Source organism: Entelurus aequoreus, linkage group LG02, assembly GCF_033978785.1.
Source record: "Entelurus aequoreus isolate RoL-2023_Sb linkage group LG02, RoL_Eaeq_v1.1, whole genome shotgun sequence".
Taxonomy (NCBI): domain Eukaryota; kingdom Metazoa; phylum Chordata; class Actinopteri; order Syngnathiformes; family Syngnathidae; genus Entelurus; species Entelurus aequoreus.
In genome coordinates this window covers 49,038,385-49,050,740 of record NC_084732.1, presented here as the reverse complement: position 1 = coordinate 49,050,740, position 12,356 = coordinate 49,038,385, and the positions used below count along the sequence as shown (strand labels likewise).

Sequence of the window (12,356 nt, the reverse complement as noted above, 5' to 3'; positions counted from 1 at the left end):
AAGTACTTGTGTACTAGGGGTGTGGGAAAAAATCGATTCGAATTTGAATCGTGATTCTCACGTGCGATTCAGAATCGATTCTCATTTTTTAAAAATCGATTTAAAAAAAAAAAAAAAAAAAAAATTTAATTAATCAATCCAACAAAACAATACACAGCAATACCATAACAATGCGATCCAATTCCAAAACCAAACCCGACCCAGCAACACTCAGAACTGCAATAAACAGAGCAATTGAGAGGAGACACAAAAACGACACAGAACAAACCAAAAGTAGTGAAACAAAAATGAATATTATCAACAACAGTATCAATATTAGTTACAATTTCAACATAGCAGTGATTAAAAATCCCTCATTGACATTTATTAAAAAAATTAAAAAAGAACAATAGTGTCACAGTGGCTTACACTTGCATCGCATCTCATAAGCTTGACAACACACTGTCCAATATTTTCACAAAGATAAAATAAGTCATATTTTTGGTTCATTTAATAGTTAAAACAAATTTACATTATTGCAATCAGTTGCTAAAACATTGTCCTTTACAATTATAAAAGCTTTTTACAAAAATCTACTCTGCATGTCAGCAGACTGGGGTAGATCCTGCTGAAATCCTATGTATTGAATGAATAGAGAATCGTTTTGAATTGGGAAAAAAATCGTTAATGAATCAAGAATCGTGTTGAATTGAAAAAAAAAAAAAAAGATTTTGAATCGAATCGTGACCCCAAGAATCGATATTGAATCGAATCGTGGGACACCCAAAGGTTCACAGCCCTATTGTGTACATATTTGTATTAGCCCCTAGTTACTGTCACAATGTTTTAAAATACAAGCATATGTCAGGTAAATGTTTTCACAAAAACGTCCGTCCATCCATCCATTTTCTACCGCTTATTCTCTTCGGGGTCACGGGGGGCGCTGGAGCCTATCTCAGCTACAACCTGGACAAGTCGCCACCTCATCGCAGGGCCAACACAGATAGACAGACAACATTCACACTCACATTCACACACTAGGGCCAATTTAGTGTTGCCAAACAACCTATCCCTAGGTGCATGTCTTTGGAGGTGGGAGGAAGCCGGAGTACCCGGAGGGAACCAACGCAGTCACGGGGAGAACATGCAAACTCCACACAGAAAAATCCCGAAGCCGGGATTGAACTCACAACTTCTCAGGACCTTCGTATTGTGAGGCAGACACACTAACCCCTCTTCCACTGTGCTGCCCCACAGAAAACGTGTTAGCAAAAAAAGAGACATACTAACATGATTTTTTTTTTTTAACAAATGAACATACATATACAACGTACAAACTCATTAAGGCACATTCAATACAATACAAGTATTTGTTCCAATGTTTTACACCAAGTTGAGCAATTTACATAGGCATATAATAAATAATAAATAAAATAAATTAAGCACAGTTGTCAGACAAAAAACCTGTTGAAGAATATGTATACATATGTTATCCCTACAAGCCTGTTTCGCAGGTTTCCCTCATCGGGATTTTAAAATCAATTTTAAAAATCCCCTGACCAGCAGGGAAACCTGCGAAATTCAGATTGCAGCCAAATTAAGTCTTGGCTGCAATCTGAAGGTTTGTCGCTAGATGTCACTAAAAACGAATAGCCCTGTTGCTATTTACTAAGTAATCGTGTATACTTCATCATATATTAGCTAAAACAAAAACATTGAATTATTTGCATTTTCGTCGTTTCGTTTAGCCCCACCCCTTTCTCACGAGACCTCGCCCACCATCCCCGGCGCCAGGCGGAAGATGCGCGCTCCCGCGGTCAAGTGTCTTCGCAGTCGCGCGGTGCTAAAGAGGAAGCGCACACTTGAGTGAAGATGGCGATGCGAGCAGCCTTACGATGCTTCTCCGCAAACTTGCACTTGCACTGCGGACTCCCGCGGCTCTCGCCGGCGACGCGGCTGCTGGTGGCGAGGAGCTGTCTGCGGACGCTGGGCACCACTGCGGCCCGGTCAACAGGTAAAAACTTTGGCTCAGCGGACGTCATGTTAGCGGGACAAAGTTTGACGGTGAAGATTAGCAGCAGCGTGTTAGCTCACAACATATTTTGCCTCAAAGCTTGACTTCTTCCTCATTCTGGCCTTTTTACTTTTACAGTCAGGACTCGGAACTTGCCGTTTATTTAGCAACAGCTAATCTGGTCTCGTGCAACGTGCCGCAATTTATTAGACGGATGTGTCACGTGATTGTGTGCCAACTACCGTGAAGCTGTATGTCAAGTTAGTCCACACGTGCATTGCATGATGCTTAATTCATCTATAATAGGGTTGCAATTCATTGATCCGGGCCTTCTCACGCCCCGACTGTGCTGTCTAGCATCCATCAACATGTTCTACTCTTCATCTATTTCAAAATGTTTGATTAATTACAAGTATGCTATAATCATATATGCATAAAATGTGTGATCAAACATATTCCCTTCTCGTCAACAAGTATCACCAGAAGCTTTATTTTGTTTCTATTAGGGCCTATTATCAGCTGTGGTCAAAGGTGAAGTTCACTGTGACATGAAAACCCCACTCTAATTATTAATATTCATACATTTTCCAGTGCAATCAGTTCTGGGATGCTGGTAGGCCTGCAATTTGTTAGATTAAAAAATAAATAAAAAAGTTCACCATTAGTCCTTAAATGCAGAATTTTATTTTTTTTTAAACTTTTTTACAACTATTGATTGCTGTGTTCCCCAATATATATTTTAAGCACATTTAAATACACTCATTGGACACTTAGTTAGGCACATTACAATTATAATGCCGCCTTTACAAATATAACAAGAGCACAAAAGTATAATAATATTAATAAGTTCTCACTCCAGTCGTCCAGGCTGCATGAATACAATAACATGTACTCTTTATTATTCTTAATCCTTTTGTTTATTAAACATCCTAAAGGTGAAGGAATATCAGTCAAGATATGCTGAGCAGTTAAATATTTTAAAAGAAAATGCTAACATTTATGATCTTGGAACCTTTTTTTTTTTTTTTTTTTTTTTCCAGTGGGGCCCTAATACACTCGTAATGTTCCAGTGTGGGCCATTCTTAGTTTTTATTTCTGAAATAGAACACCAAAAACAAGCCACATGTGGCACTTTGGACACCCTAGTCATAAGGTATTAATTTCAGAGTTGTCACCAACATATGCACATTATCAATCACATTTTATTTACATAGCCCTTAATCACGAGCGCCTCAAAGGGTTTAACAAACTCACATCTACACCCCCTGATCTAAAACCACATCTGGGCAAGAAAAACTAAAAAAAAAAAAACCCAGATTGGAAAAAGAAACCTTGACGTGATTGCTGACATAGGGATGACAATGGATGACGAGTGGCTAGCGTTATTGAATTATTAAATTAAATTAAATTATTGTTATTTAATTATTACCTGTACGGACACTGTTTTTATTAACATTTTAAAATTTTTAACTGTTAAGTGTAATAGAAGGTAACTCTTTGAATGATATTAAGTGTTAAGTTAATTAGCACTCAAATAAGGTGATTTGCATTACATGTAATCTTATTGCAAACATTGTGTATCTTTTTCAACTTCTGTCAATAATACCCTTCTTTTGGAATATAAAAAAAAAGACAATGAAAAAACTTTGTCCCTGGCAGGAGGTCTTGTGCAGTGTGCTTGTGATGTCACTCATGACAGGAATTCCATCATTTTATTAAATGTTCCACTGTAAATGTATTTTTGGTGCTTTGGTATAAATATATCTACGTTTATCTGTTATTCTTTATCTCTTTGTTTTCTGTCCAGCTATCAAGTTCACAGATAAACACGAGTGGGTGCAAGTAGAAGGTGACATTGCCACCGTCGGTATCAGCAATTACGCCCAGGTACAGTAAGCCCTTGTCTTTGTCTTCGCACTAATCATTAATTTATGATCTTTTATGATGCATTTGGTCCGATTGGGCTTCTGGGTCTACTTCATATACACTTTGTCCTTACGTGCAGAAATGTTTTTTACTTTTTTACGACTATTGATTGCTGTGTTCCCCAATATATATTTTAAGTACGTTTACATACACTCACTGGACACTTAATTAGGCACTGTACATTACAATTATAATGCAGCCTTTACAAATATAACAAGAGCACGAAAGTATAATAATAATAATGATAATAGGTTCTCACTCCAGTCGTCCAGGGGGCAGGAATGTATACTGGACAGTGGTGGACGACTTTTAAACTTTATCGTGCACCAGTGTAATGGTTTCTTGTATGAACACCACCATACTTCAATCCAAAGTTGTTTTTGCATATCGTTGATAACAAAACATACATATGCAGGCATAAAAATAACCTTCACTTCCAATTGCACCCCATCACACTGAAGTGTTACTGATTATGACACCTGTTCTGAAGGTTTGCATATTTCTGTAAATTGTCCATTTTAGTTCTATAGATAAATCATTTCTGTTAAGGGACTAATTATTATTATTATTTATTTCCATTTCATATGTGTTGTTTGGGAAGGTGTAATGTATTTTCGTTAGATTGTTTAACCGTTGTTACGGTTGCCATGGTGACGGACACTTCAGTTTCCGCCGGCAGGTAAGAAAAGTGTTTAAAAGAGCTCCGGCATTTGACAGGCAGTGGAGCGTCGGTAATACTACCCGGAGATAGAGATCACCACAGTTGCAGATCAGATAAGTAACTAGTACTCTAAGCGTTGTATTTAAGTTTGTTATAAGTGACAGTTAAGTGCCAGTGCACTAATTTAAGTTTAAAGACGTTTTGGGCGCTTCACGTTGCCAGTAGGAGGTGAAGCGCAGGCTAACCGCTAGTTAGCTCACCGCAGCTCGCACCTGTGTTTGTTGGCTGCAACGTGACTTCACGAACGCCAGGTTCAGTCACGTTCGGACTAAGTTTAGTTAAGAGACACTCTCCCCTGGGACTATTTATTGTTTGGAGAACGTTGTAGAGTTTAGTTGTGTGCTATCGCGGCTACCTTGCTGCGAGGGAAGTGGACAGCGCGAGGTACGAGTGTTAGTGGCTCGCGCTCACGGGCTAGTCGACAGAGAGGTGACCCAGGACGAGGCTGGTTCTCCTCTCGCTCCAGACTAGACTCGTGAGGGAGCTGAGCCCCCCCTTCTCTACTCTACAACGGGAGGTGTCCCCCCTCTCCAACGCCCCCTTTGTATCCAGCATTTGCAACTCACCACCCCCACCCTACGTGCACCAACGATACAGCAGGACCACAACAGACTATCTTCTGGCCCAGCCAAGGGGCCCAGGTTGGACTGTGTGTGTGTGTTGTGTAATTGGTTTAGTGCGGGAGGTTTCATTGGGGAGGTAGCGTGTGAGTGGGGATGAGTGTATGAGTGTAATCAATGTGTTCATTATTGTCAGATTATTGTATGTTATATTGTATAGTAAATTGTTAACTATATAAGTGGTGTCCTCTCACTCTCTCCTAGACTATCTTTATTTGGTAAATAGTGAAAATTAGAGCATCCCCCTAAAGAAAATATACAGTCCTTTACAGGCTCCCGAACATTTTGGTCCTTCGAGCCGGATAATAATCAGTTAGGATGTCCAAAAAGAGTGAGAGAACCCTAAGCCCCTCCCCAAAACCAGAACCACCAACACGCCCTGTTAGAGAGCGTAGGTTACCCACTAGACTACAGGACTATCACTTGACTACCCTAGATGAGACTGACAGCCCCAGTAGTTTAGAGAGTAAAGCACCCCAAGTGGCGGAGGACAATATTGCAACACCAGAATTAGGTTCAACTATGCAACCCAGTATTCACCCCTTCTCCTCACTACCAAGGGATGAAGAGAGACAGGAAAAGGCGGGCCCGCCGCTGGCAGCAGTCATTCCCCCGCCGACAGAAATCGCCAGCCAAGGCAAAGAGGATCCACCAGGACGTGGCAACTTACAGAACGGTGAGGAAATAATTCCCCCTGATGCCGCCACCCCACTAGACAAGACCGACCCGCGAACCTTCCATCCGGGTGAGTTTTTCAAGAACTCCGATCCTCAAGGCAAGCCCCCCAAAGTGAAGTCTCGCCTATCTTCTGGCCGGCGTAGCAGCGTCCATAGCAGCCGTACGGGTAGTCACCGTAGCAGCCACTCAGGACGATCAAGCATTGAGAGTCTACTCTCTGAGAAGTTACTCCAGCAGTTGATTGACAACCAGGAGAACCAGCGCCAGGACGCCCTCGCCAGAGAGAAATGCCTAGAGCTACAAGAGCAGAAGCTGCGCGAAGAAGCCCATGCTAGAGAGGATCGTCTGCATGAAGAGGCCCGCGCTGACAAGGAGCGCCTGGAGCGGCAAACCCGTGCAACTGCGGAGGCACTAGAGAAGGCGGCCGTCCAGAGCCTGGAGCTCGCTAAGCTCGCTCTCTCCCGCCAACCAGAGCCCTCTCCCCTAGGCCGGATATCGAGAGCGCCCTCAAGGCCTGGCTCGTCAGAGGAAAGGAAGGGGAGCGTCGAGAGGTCTCGAGCGCTGGACCCAGAAACCCAGAGCGCACACGAGGAGGAAATGGAGCCTGACGAATGCTTGGACTCCCTTCTGGATCGTAGGGTGCAGTATCCACACGCCCCTCCCCCCTCCTCACCATCAACATCAGCCTGCCGTAATGCTCTTCACCCGCTTGGCTCCATAGTTCCCTTCTTTACCCAAGACAGCAGGGAGAACTACAGGGATATGCGGCTGAGCCTGGAGTACCTGCTAGGAGAACCACAGGCGTACCACAGTGAGCAGCAAAAGTGGCTCACACGCCAACTCCATTGTAAGCTACCAATAGCGAAGAGACTTTGCTTCTCCCACGCCAAGTCCCTCACCCCCTACACCGACAGCATGAAAGAACTAGATCACCGCTGGGGATGTCCATGGGACCACATCCTCGACGAGGTTGAAGCCCTCTGGGAGTTACCCGAGATCCAAACCGACGTAGCCCTGGATGACTACGCCCTCCGCATCCGCTCCCTGGTCACGATGCTGAAGCTGCAGGGACCGACTGGAGCCAGGGAACTAAACACAGGCTCCACCGTGGAGCGCTTCATAAGGAAGCTGCCCAGACATCAAGAGGAAAGGTTCCGGCGGCGCCACGACCAGCTCCACCCCGACCAGCCAGCAGCCAGCTTAGAGGAGCTATCTGACTTTCTGAGAAGTGAGGTAAAGCACATCCGTCTCCCAACAAAAGCTGAGCTGAAGTACGGCGGACACGAATGGACCAATCGAGCAACCAAGAGGAAGGAAGGGTCAGTCCGGGTGATGACGACGATCCCAGGGGCTGACACTAAAGAACAGAGGGACACCCCCCACGGTGATAGGGACGGCCCTAAGCAAGGTGATAAGAAGCCTCAACCACCTTGCCCGTGTTGCACGGGCCCCCACTGGCTTGAACACTGTCCAGAGTTTGGGAAGAATAACACCGAAGAGAGGAAACAGTGGATCAAGGAAAACAATCGGTGTTGGAGGTGCGCCCGTGAGCACATGGCCAAGCAATGCACCCTGAAGAGGCCTTGTCGCATTAAGGAATACGGCAGGATACACCTCACAGTCCTCCACGACCTAAATACTAGAAGCGACAAGCCGGAGACCGGAGAGTTCCCTCGGGACCCATCAAGTGAGATCCAGGAGGGTCGTACCTACTACGTAGGCCCAGTCCGTAGTAACAACCCCCGAGTGTTACTCAAGATGGTGCCGGTCATCCTACGCCATGATGGGAGGGAGATGTCGACATATGCCATCATTGATGACGGTGCAGAGTGCACCATCCTGATGGAGGCAGCCACTGCCCTCGGGCTCAAAGGTCATCCTCATCAGATGAAGATCCTCACCATCCAACCCAAGCCCACCCAGATCGCGGGTGAGATAGTGTCCCTGGAGATCATGGCAAAGGGGCGACCAGGAGAAGTGCACCCCCTGCGCGATGTGTTCACCGCGGCTGACGTGAGCCTTTCGACCTATGGCTATCCAATGAAGGCGCTCAAGGCAAAGTACCCCCATCTGGCAAAGTTGAGGCTTGATCAAGAAGAAGAAGTGGTACCGACCATCCTAATCGGGTCCGATCAAGCAAGGCTGACCCTCCCAAGGCGCATCCTCCCAGGCCCATGTGGCTGCCCCGTCGCCCTGGACACCCCACTTGGTTGGACTCTCCAAGGCCCTATCAACTTGAAGAGTGCTAATCCCAGCCAGACCCAAACGCACTTCCTCGGGGCCGAGTGCAAAATGGAGGAACCCTCAAACCAGCCCAATAAGGCTGCCAGTGAGATAGAAGCAGTCCTTGAGGTAATCAAAGCAGATGTGATTGAGGACAATGTGGACATGACAGAGGAGCTTAAGAAGCAACTAACCCCTCTTCAAGTTGACTTCCAGTACAACCCACCTAGCGCCCCTCCCACTCTAAACTTCACCCTTGGAACACAGGTCCCCAAAGCTGAAGTCCTCGCCAATGTGTTAGCCGAAGCGGAAGCAATCCGGAATTCCAAACCATTGGAATATGCAAGTAGCGACCTGGCTGACCTCCATCCCATCACGCCCAACTCTCTCCTCATGGGGTGGCCAGTCATGATTGTGGATCCAGCGCTACCCAGAGCGCATTGGCTCCTGGGCAGAGTGAAGACCGTCACTAAGGGGAAGGATGGTAGAGTTCGCTCAGCAATAGTGGACACTGGCCAGAGAACCTACCATCGACCAGTGCCTCGCTTTATCAAGCTCCCCCCATACTCTGACCCGACTCCCTCATACTCTGACCCGACTCCCCCTAGACCCCCCCTGATCTGCTTATATATCAAACCTTCATTCGGATAACTGATTTCCTTCACATAAATCAGGGGGCGTCTGTTCTGAAGGTTTGCATATTTCTGTAAATTGTCCATTTTAGTTCTATAGATAAATCATTTCTGTTAAGGGACTAATTATTATTATTATTTATTTCCATTTCATATGTGTTGTTTGGGAAGGTGTAATGTATTTTCGTTAGATTGTTTAACCGTTGCCACGGTTACGGTTGCCATGGTGACGGGCACTTCCGTTTCCGCCGGCAGGTAAGAAAAGTGTTTAAAAGAGCTCCGGCATTTGACAGGCAGCGGAGCGTCGGTAATACTACCCGGAGATAGAGATCACCACAGTTGCAGATCAGATAAGTAACTAGTACTCTAAGCGTTGTATTTAAGTTTGTTATAAGTGACAGTTAAGTGCCAGTGCACTAATTTAAGTTTAAAGACGTTTTGGGCGCTTCACGTTGCCAGTAGGAGGTGAAGCGCAGGCTAACCGCTAGTTAGTTCACCGCAGCTCGCACCTGTGTTTGTTGGCTGCAACGTGACTTCACGAACGCCAGGTTCAGTCACGTTCGGACTAAGTTTAGTTAAGAGACACTCTCCCCTGGGACTATTTATTGTTTGGAGAACGTTGTAGAGTTTAGTTGTGTGCTATCGCGGCTACCTTGCTGCGAGGGAAGTGGACAGCGCGACGTACGAGTGTTAGTGGCTCGCGCTCACGGGCTAGTCGACAGAGAGGTGACCCAGGACGAGGCTGGTTCTCCTCTCGCTCCAGACTAGACTCGTGAGGGAGCTAAGAGGAAGCCCAGCCGAGCCCCCCCCCCCTTCTCTACTCTACAACGGGAGGTGTCCCCCCTCTCCAACGCCCCCTTTGTATCCAGCATTTGCAACTCACCACCCCCACCCTACGTGCACCAACGATACAGCAGGACCACAACAGACTATCTTCTGGCCCAGCCAAGGGGCCCAGGTTGGACTGTGTGTGTGTGTTGTGTAATTGGTTTAGTGCGGGAGGTTTCATTGGGGAGGTAGCGTGTGAGTGGGGATGAGTGTATGAGTGTAATCAATGTGTTCATTATTGTCAGATTATTGTATGTTATATTGTATAGTAAATTGTTAACTATATAAGTGGTGTCCTCTCACTCTCTCCTAGACTATCTTTATTTGGTAAATAGTGAAAATTAGAGCATCCCCCTAAAGAAAATATACAGTCCTTTACAGGCTCCCGAACAACACCCTTTTAAGGTTTTTACCCGAGGTCAAGTAATGTATTTAAATCAAGTTTAAGATGCCGCCACCTATACTGTACTTTCCAGGCTATAGAGCGCACCAGTATTTAAGCTGCACTAACCAAATTTGAGAAAAATACACATTTTTACAAATACTAGACACACCGGACCATAAGCCGCAGATATATACCGGTACGAAAGATTTTGTGAATCTTTATTTACTTTGTTTCTAAACGCTGCCTGTCACAAGGCAGTAAAACAGCTGATCAAACAAAACAGAAGTCATCGTCATGGACCCACTAGCTGCAGAAGCTAGCTCTCCAATCAGCTAAACAGACTCAATAACTCTACGGTGCCGTTTTGGTGAATTTATGAAACTGAAACAATACAAAAAGAATGCCATTGTAAGTTAATAATACTAACACCGACACTTGTAACCGTGTTAGCATATTTGCTAATGCTAACGACGCTAGTTTGATTACATTACGGTAGCATGTACAAATAGGCATGAAAACACTCCTTTAGATATCACACATGGAACGGTTTAGTGAAGTATAAATAGTTTGCTGTACTGTAAAACTTACAAATGTTGCTTGGAGTGATGAATCAAGAATCCTTTCAAGCACAAATTCTATAGAGGAATAGTAGACGAAATGGGATATACTTCCGGTTCAAGACACAAAACAGAAATTATGTCGCTGTGGCTTGTGCAGCCCTTTGAGACACTCGTGATTTAGGGCTATATAAATAAACTTTGTCGTGAGCGAACTCATCCAAAAGCTGCCACCATAACTCAAACTATAGCACACCTTTTTAGTGCCTGTGTTTTATGAACAATATTTATTGAATACAAAACATTATGGCCGTTTGCGAAGAAATATCTTTAAATTAGACTCACCGTTTTATAAGCCGAAGAGTCAAAGCGTAGGAAATTGGCAACTTATGGTCTGGGAAAACGACGGTCACAATACTACACTTCACATGGTGCATTTGATATATTAATTTTCAAACTTGTCTTTGGCAGTTTTCACACTACTGCTCTTTGTTTCAGTGAACATTGATTTATAACCTGCAGTAAAACCTCTGTGCACACTGGAACTTGACACAATGCACTTTGAGCAAGGCAGCAACCTTGCTGCAGTAGAGCTGTCTTAAACTGAGGATGCAATCACACGACACCTTTAACCTTTTTTGCATTATTTGAGGGTTGTACATACTGACAATTTTGTGAACGTGAAAAACTACGGAAAACACAGTAATATAACTTTGAATTCCTACAACTCATTTGACTTATGCTTCCTTCTAGGAAGCTTTAGGTGATGTGGTTTACTGTGGGCTCCCTGAAGTTGGCCAAACCCTTGCTCAAATGGGTATGACACGCGCTGTACAGTCCTACAAAGCCGTTCATTGACATAAAGGCGTGTGTCACGCTGACTGCCTGTTTGCGTTGCAGATGAGTTTGGTGCCTTGGAAAGCGTGAAGGCTGCCAGCGAGCTGTACTCGCCACTGACCGGGGAAGTGAAGGAAACCAACACAGAGCTGGCAGACAATCCTGGACTGGTGAATAAAGCCTGCTATTCAGATGGTGAGGATCAACAGAATATGCAGCATTAGTACTGGTGCTGTAATATGACCTTTCATATTTTCAGGGTGGCTTATCAAGATGACGATCGAACAGCCAGAAGAGCTGGATGGGCTCATGGACCAAGTTGCATATGATACATTTGTCAAATCACTTGAAGAATAAAACAAAGCCGCTAGGCTATTAAAGAGCATTAACAGCTGGCAACATCCCTCATCTGTGCTATTTATTTTCATACTGAAACAGACAATAACTAGCATGTTCATAGCTTCTGCATACAATCTTGGGGTTCATTAGTTACTAAAACTGTAAAGAGCGCTTAGTAATGTTTGGTTTCTCTCCATTTCAAATGTATGCAAATGTGATGGAAGACTGGACAGTGATGATACTGTAAGTGATTTGTCACCTTGATGAAATAAAACTTTTCCTCATGTTTGATATTACAAGTCTGAGTTGTATTTTATCAGCATGCCATACTTCAGTAATAGGTCACTACTGGTAAAAAGAGGCCATGTGCATTGTTTTTCTTGTTGCTGAGGATGGTCTAATCTTCATCCAGTCGCATTCCTTGACCTTTGCCCTCATGTGCAGATAGGAAGGGAGTGCAGAGACCAGCTGATCAATGATTAATGGGACAGGGCTTTTATAATCGCTGAAAGTTAACGTGTGCTTTTGCACCTTTTCACATTTAAACAAGATTAAGCAAAACTTGTTTGTCTAATCAAACTTAGACTTAGACTTTCTTTTTATTGTCATTCAAATTT

The 12,356-nt window shown here is 44.4% G+C and overlaps 1 protein-coding gene across 1 annotated transcript; it reads left to right on the top strand.

Annotated features, from left to right (window-relative positions):
* The first annotated feature begins 1,748 nt into the window (after positions 1-1,748).
* Positions 1,749-12,030, top strand: gcshb (glycine cleavage system protein H (aminomethyl carrier), b). Its single transcript, XM_062067904.1, has 5 exons — positions 1,749-1,993; positions 3,801-3,880; positions 11,317-11,380; positions 11,464-11,595; positions 11,660-12,030. The coding sequence occupies exons 1-5, from the start codon at positions 1,852-1,854 to the stop codon at positions 11,755-11,757; spliced, it is 516 nt and encodes a 171-aa protein (XP_061923888.1). The 5' UTR covers positions 1,749-1,851; the 3' UTR covers positions 11,758-12,030.
* Positions 12,031-12,356: the final 326 nt, after the last annotated feature.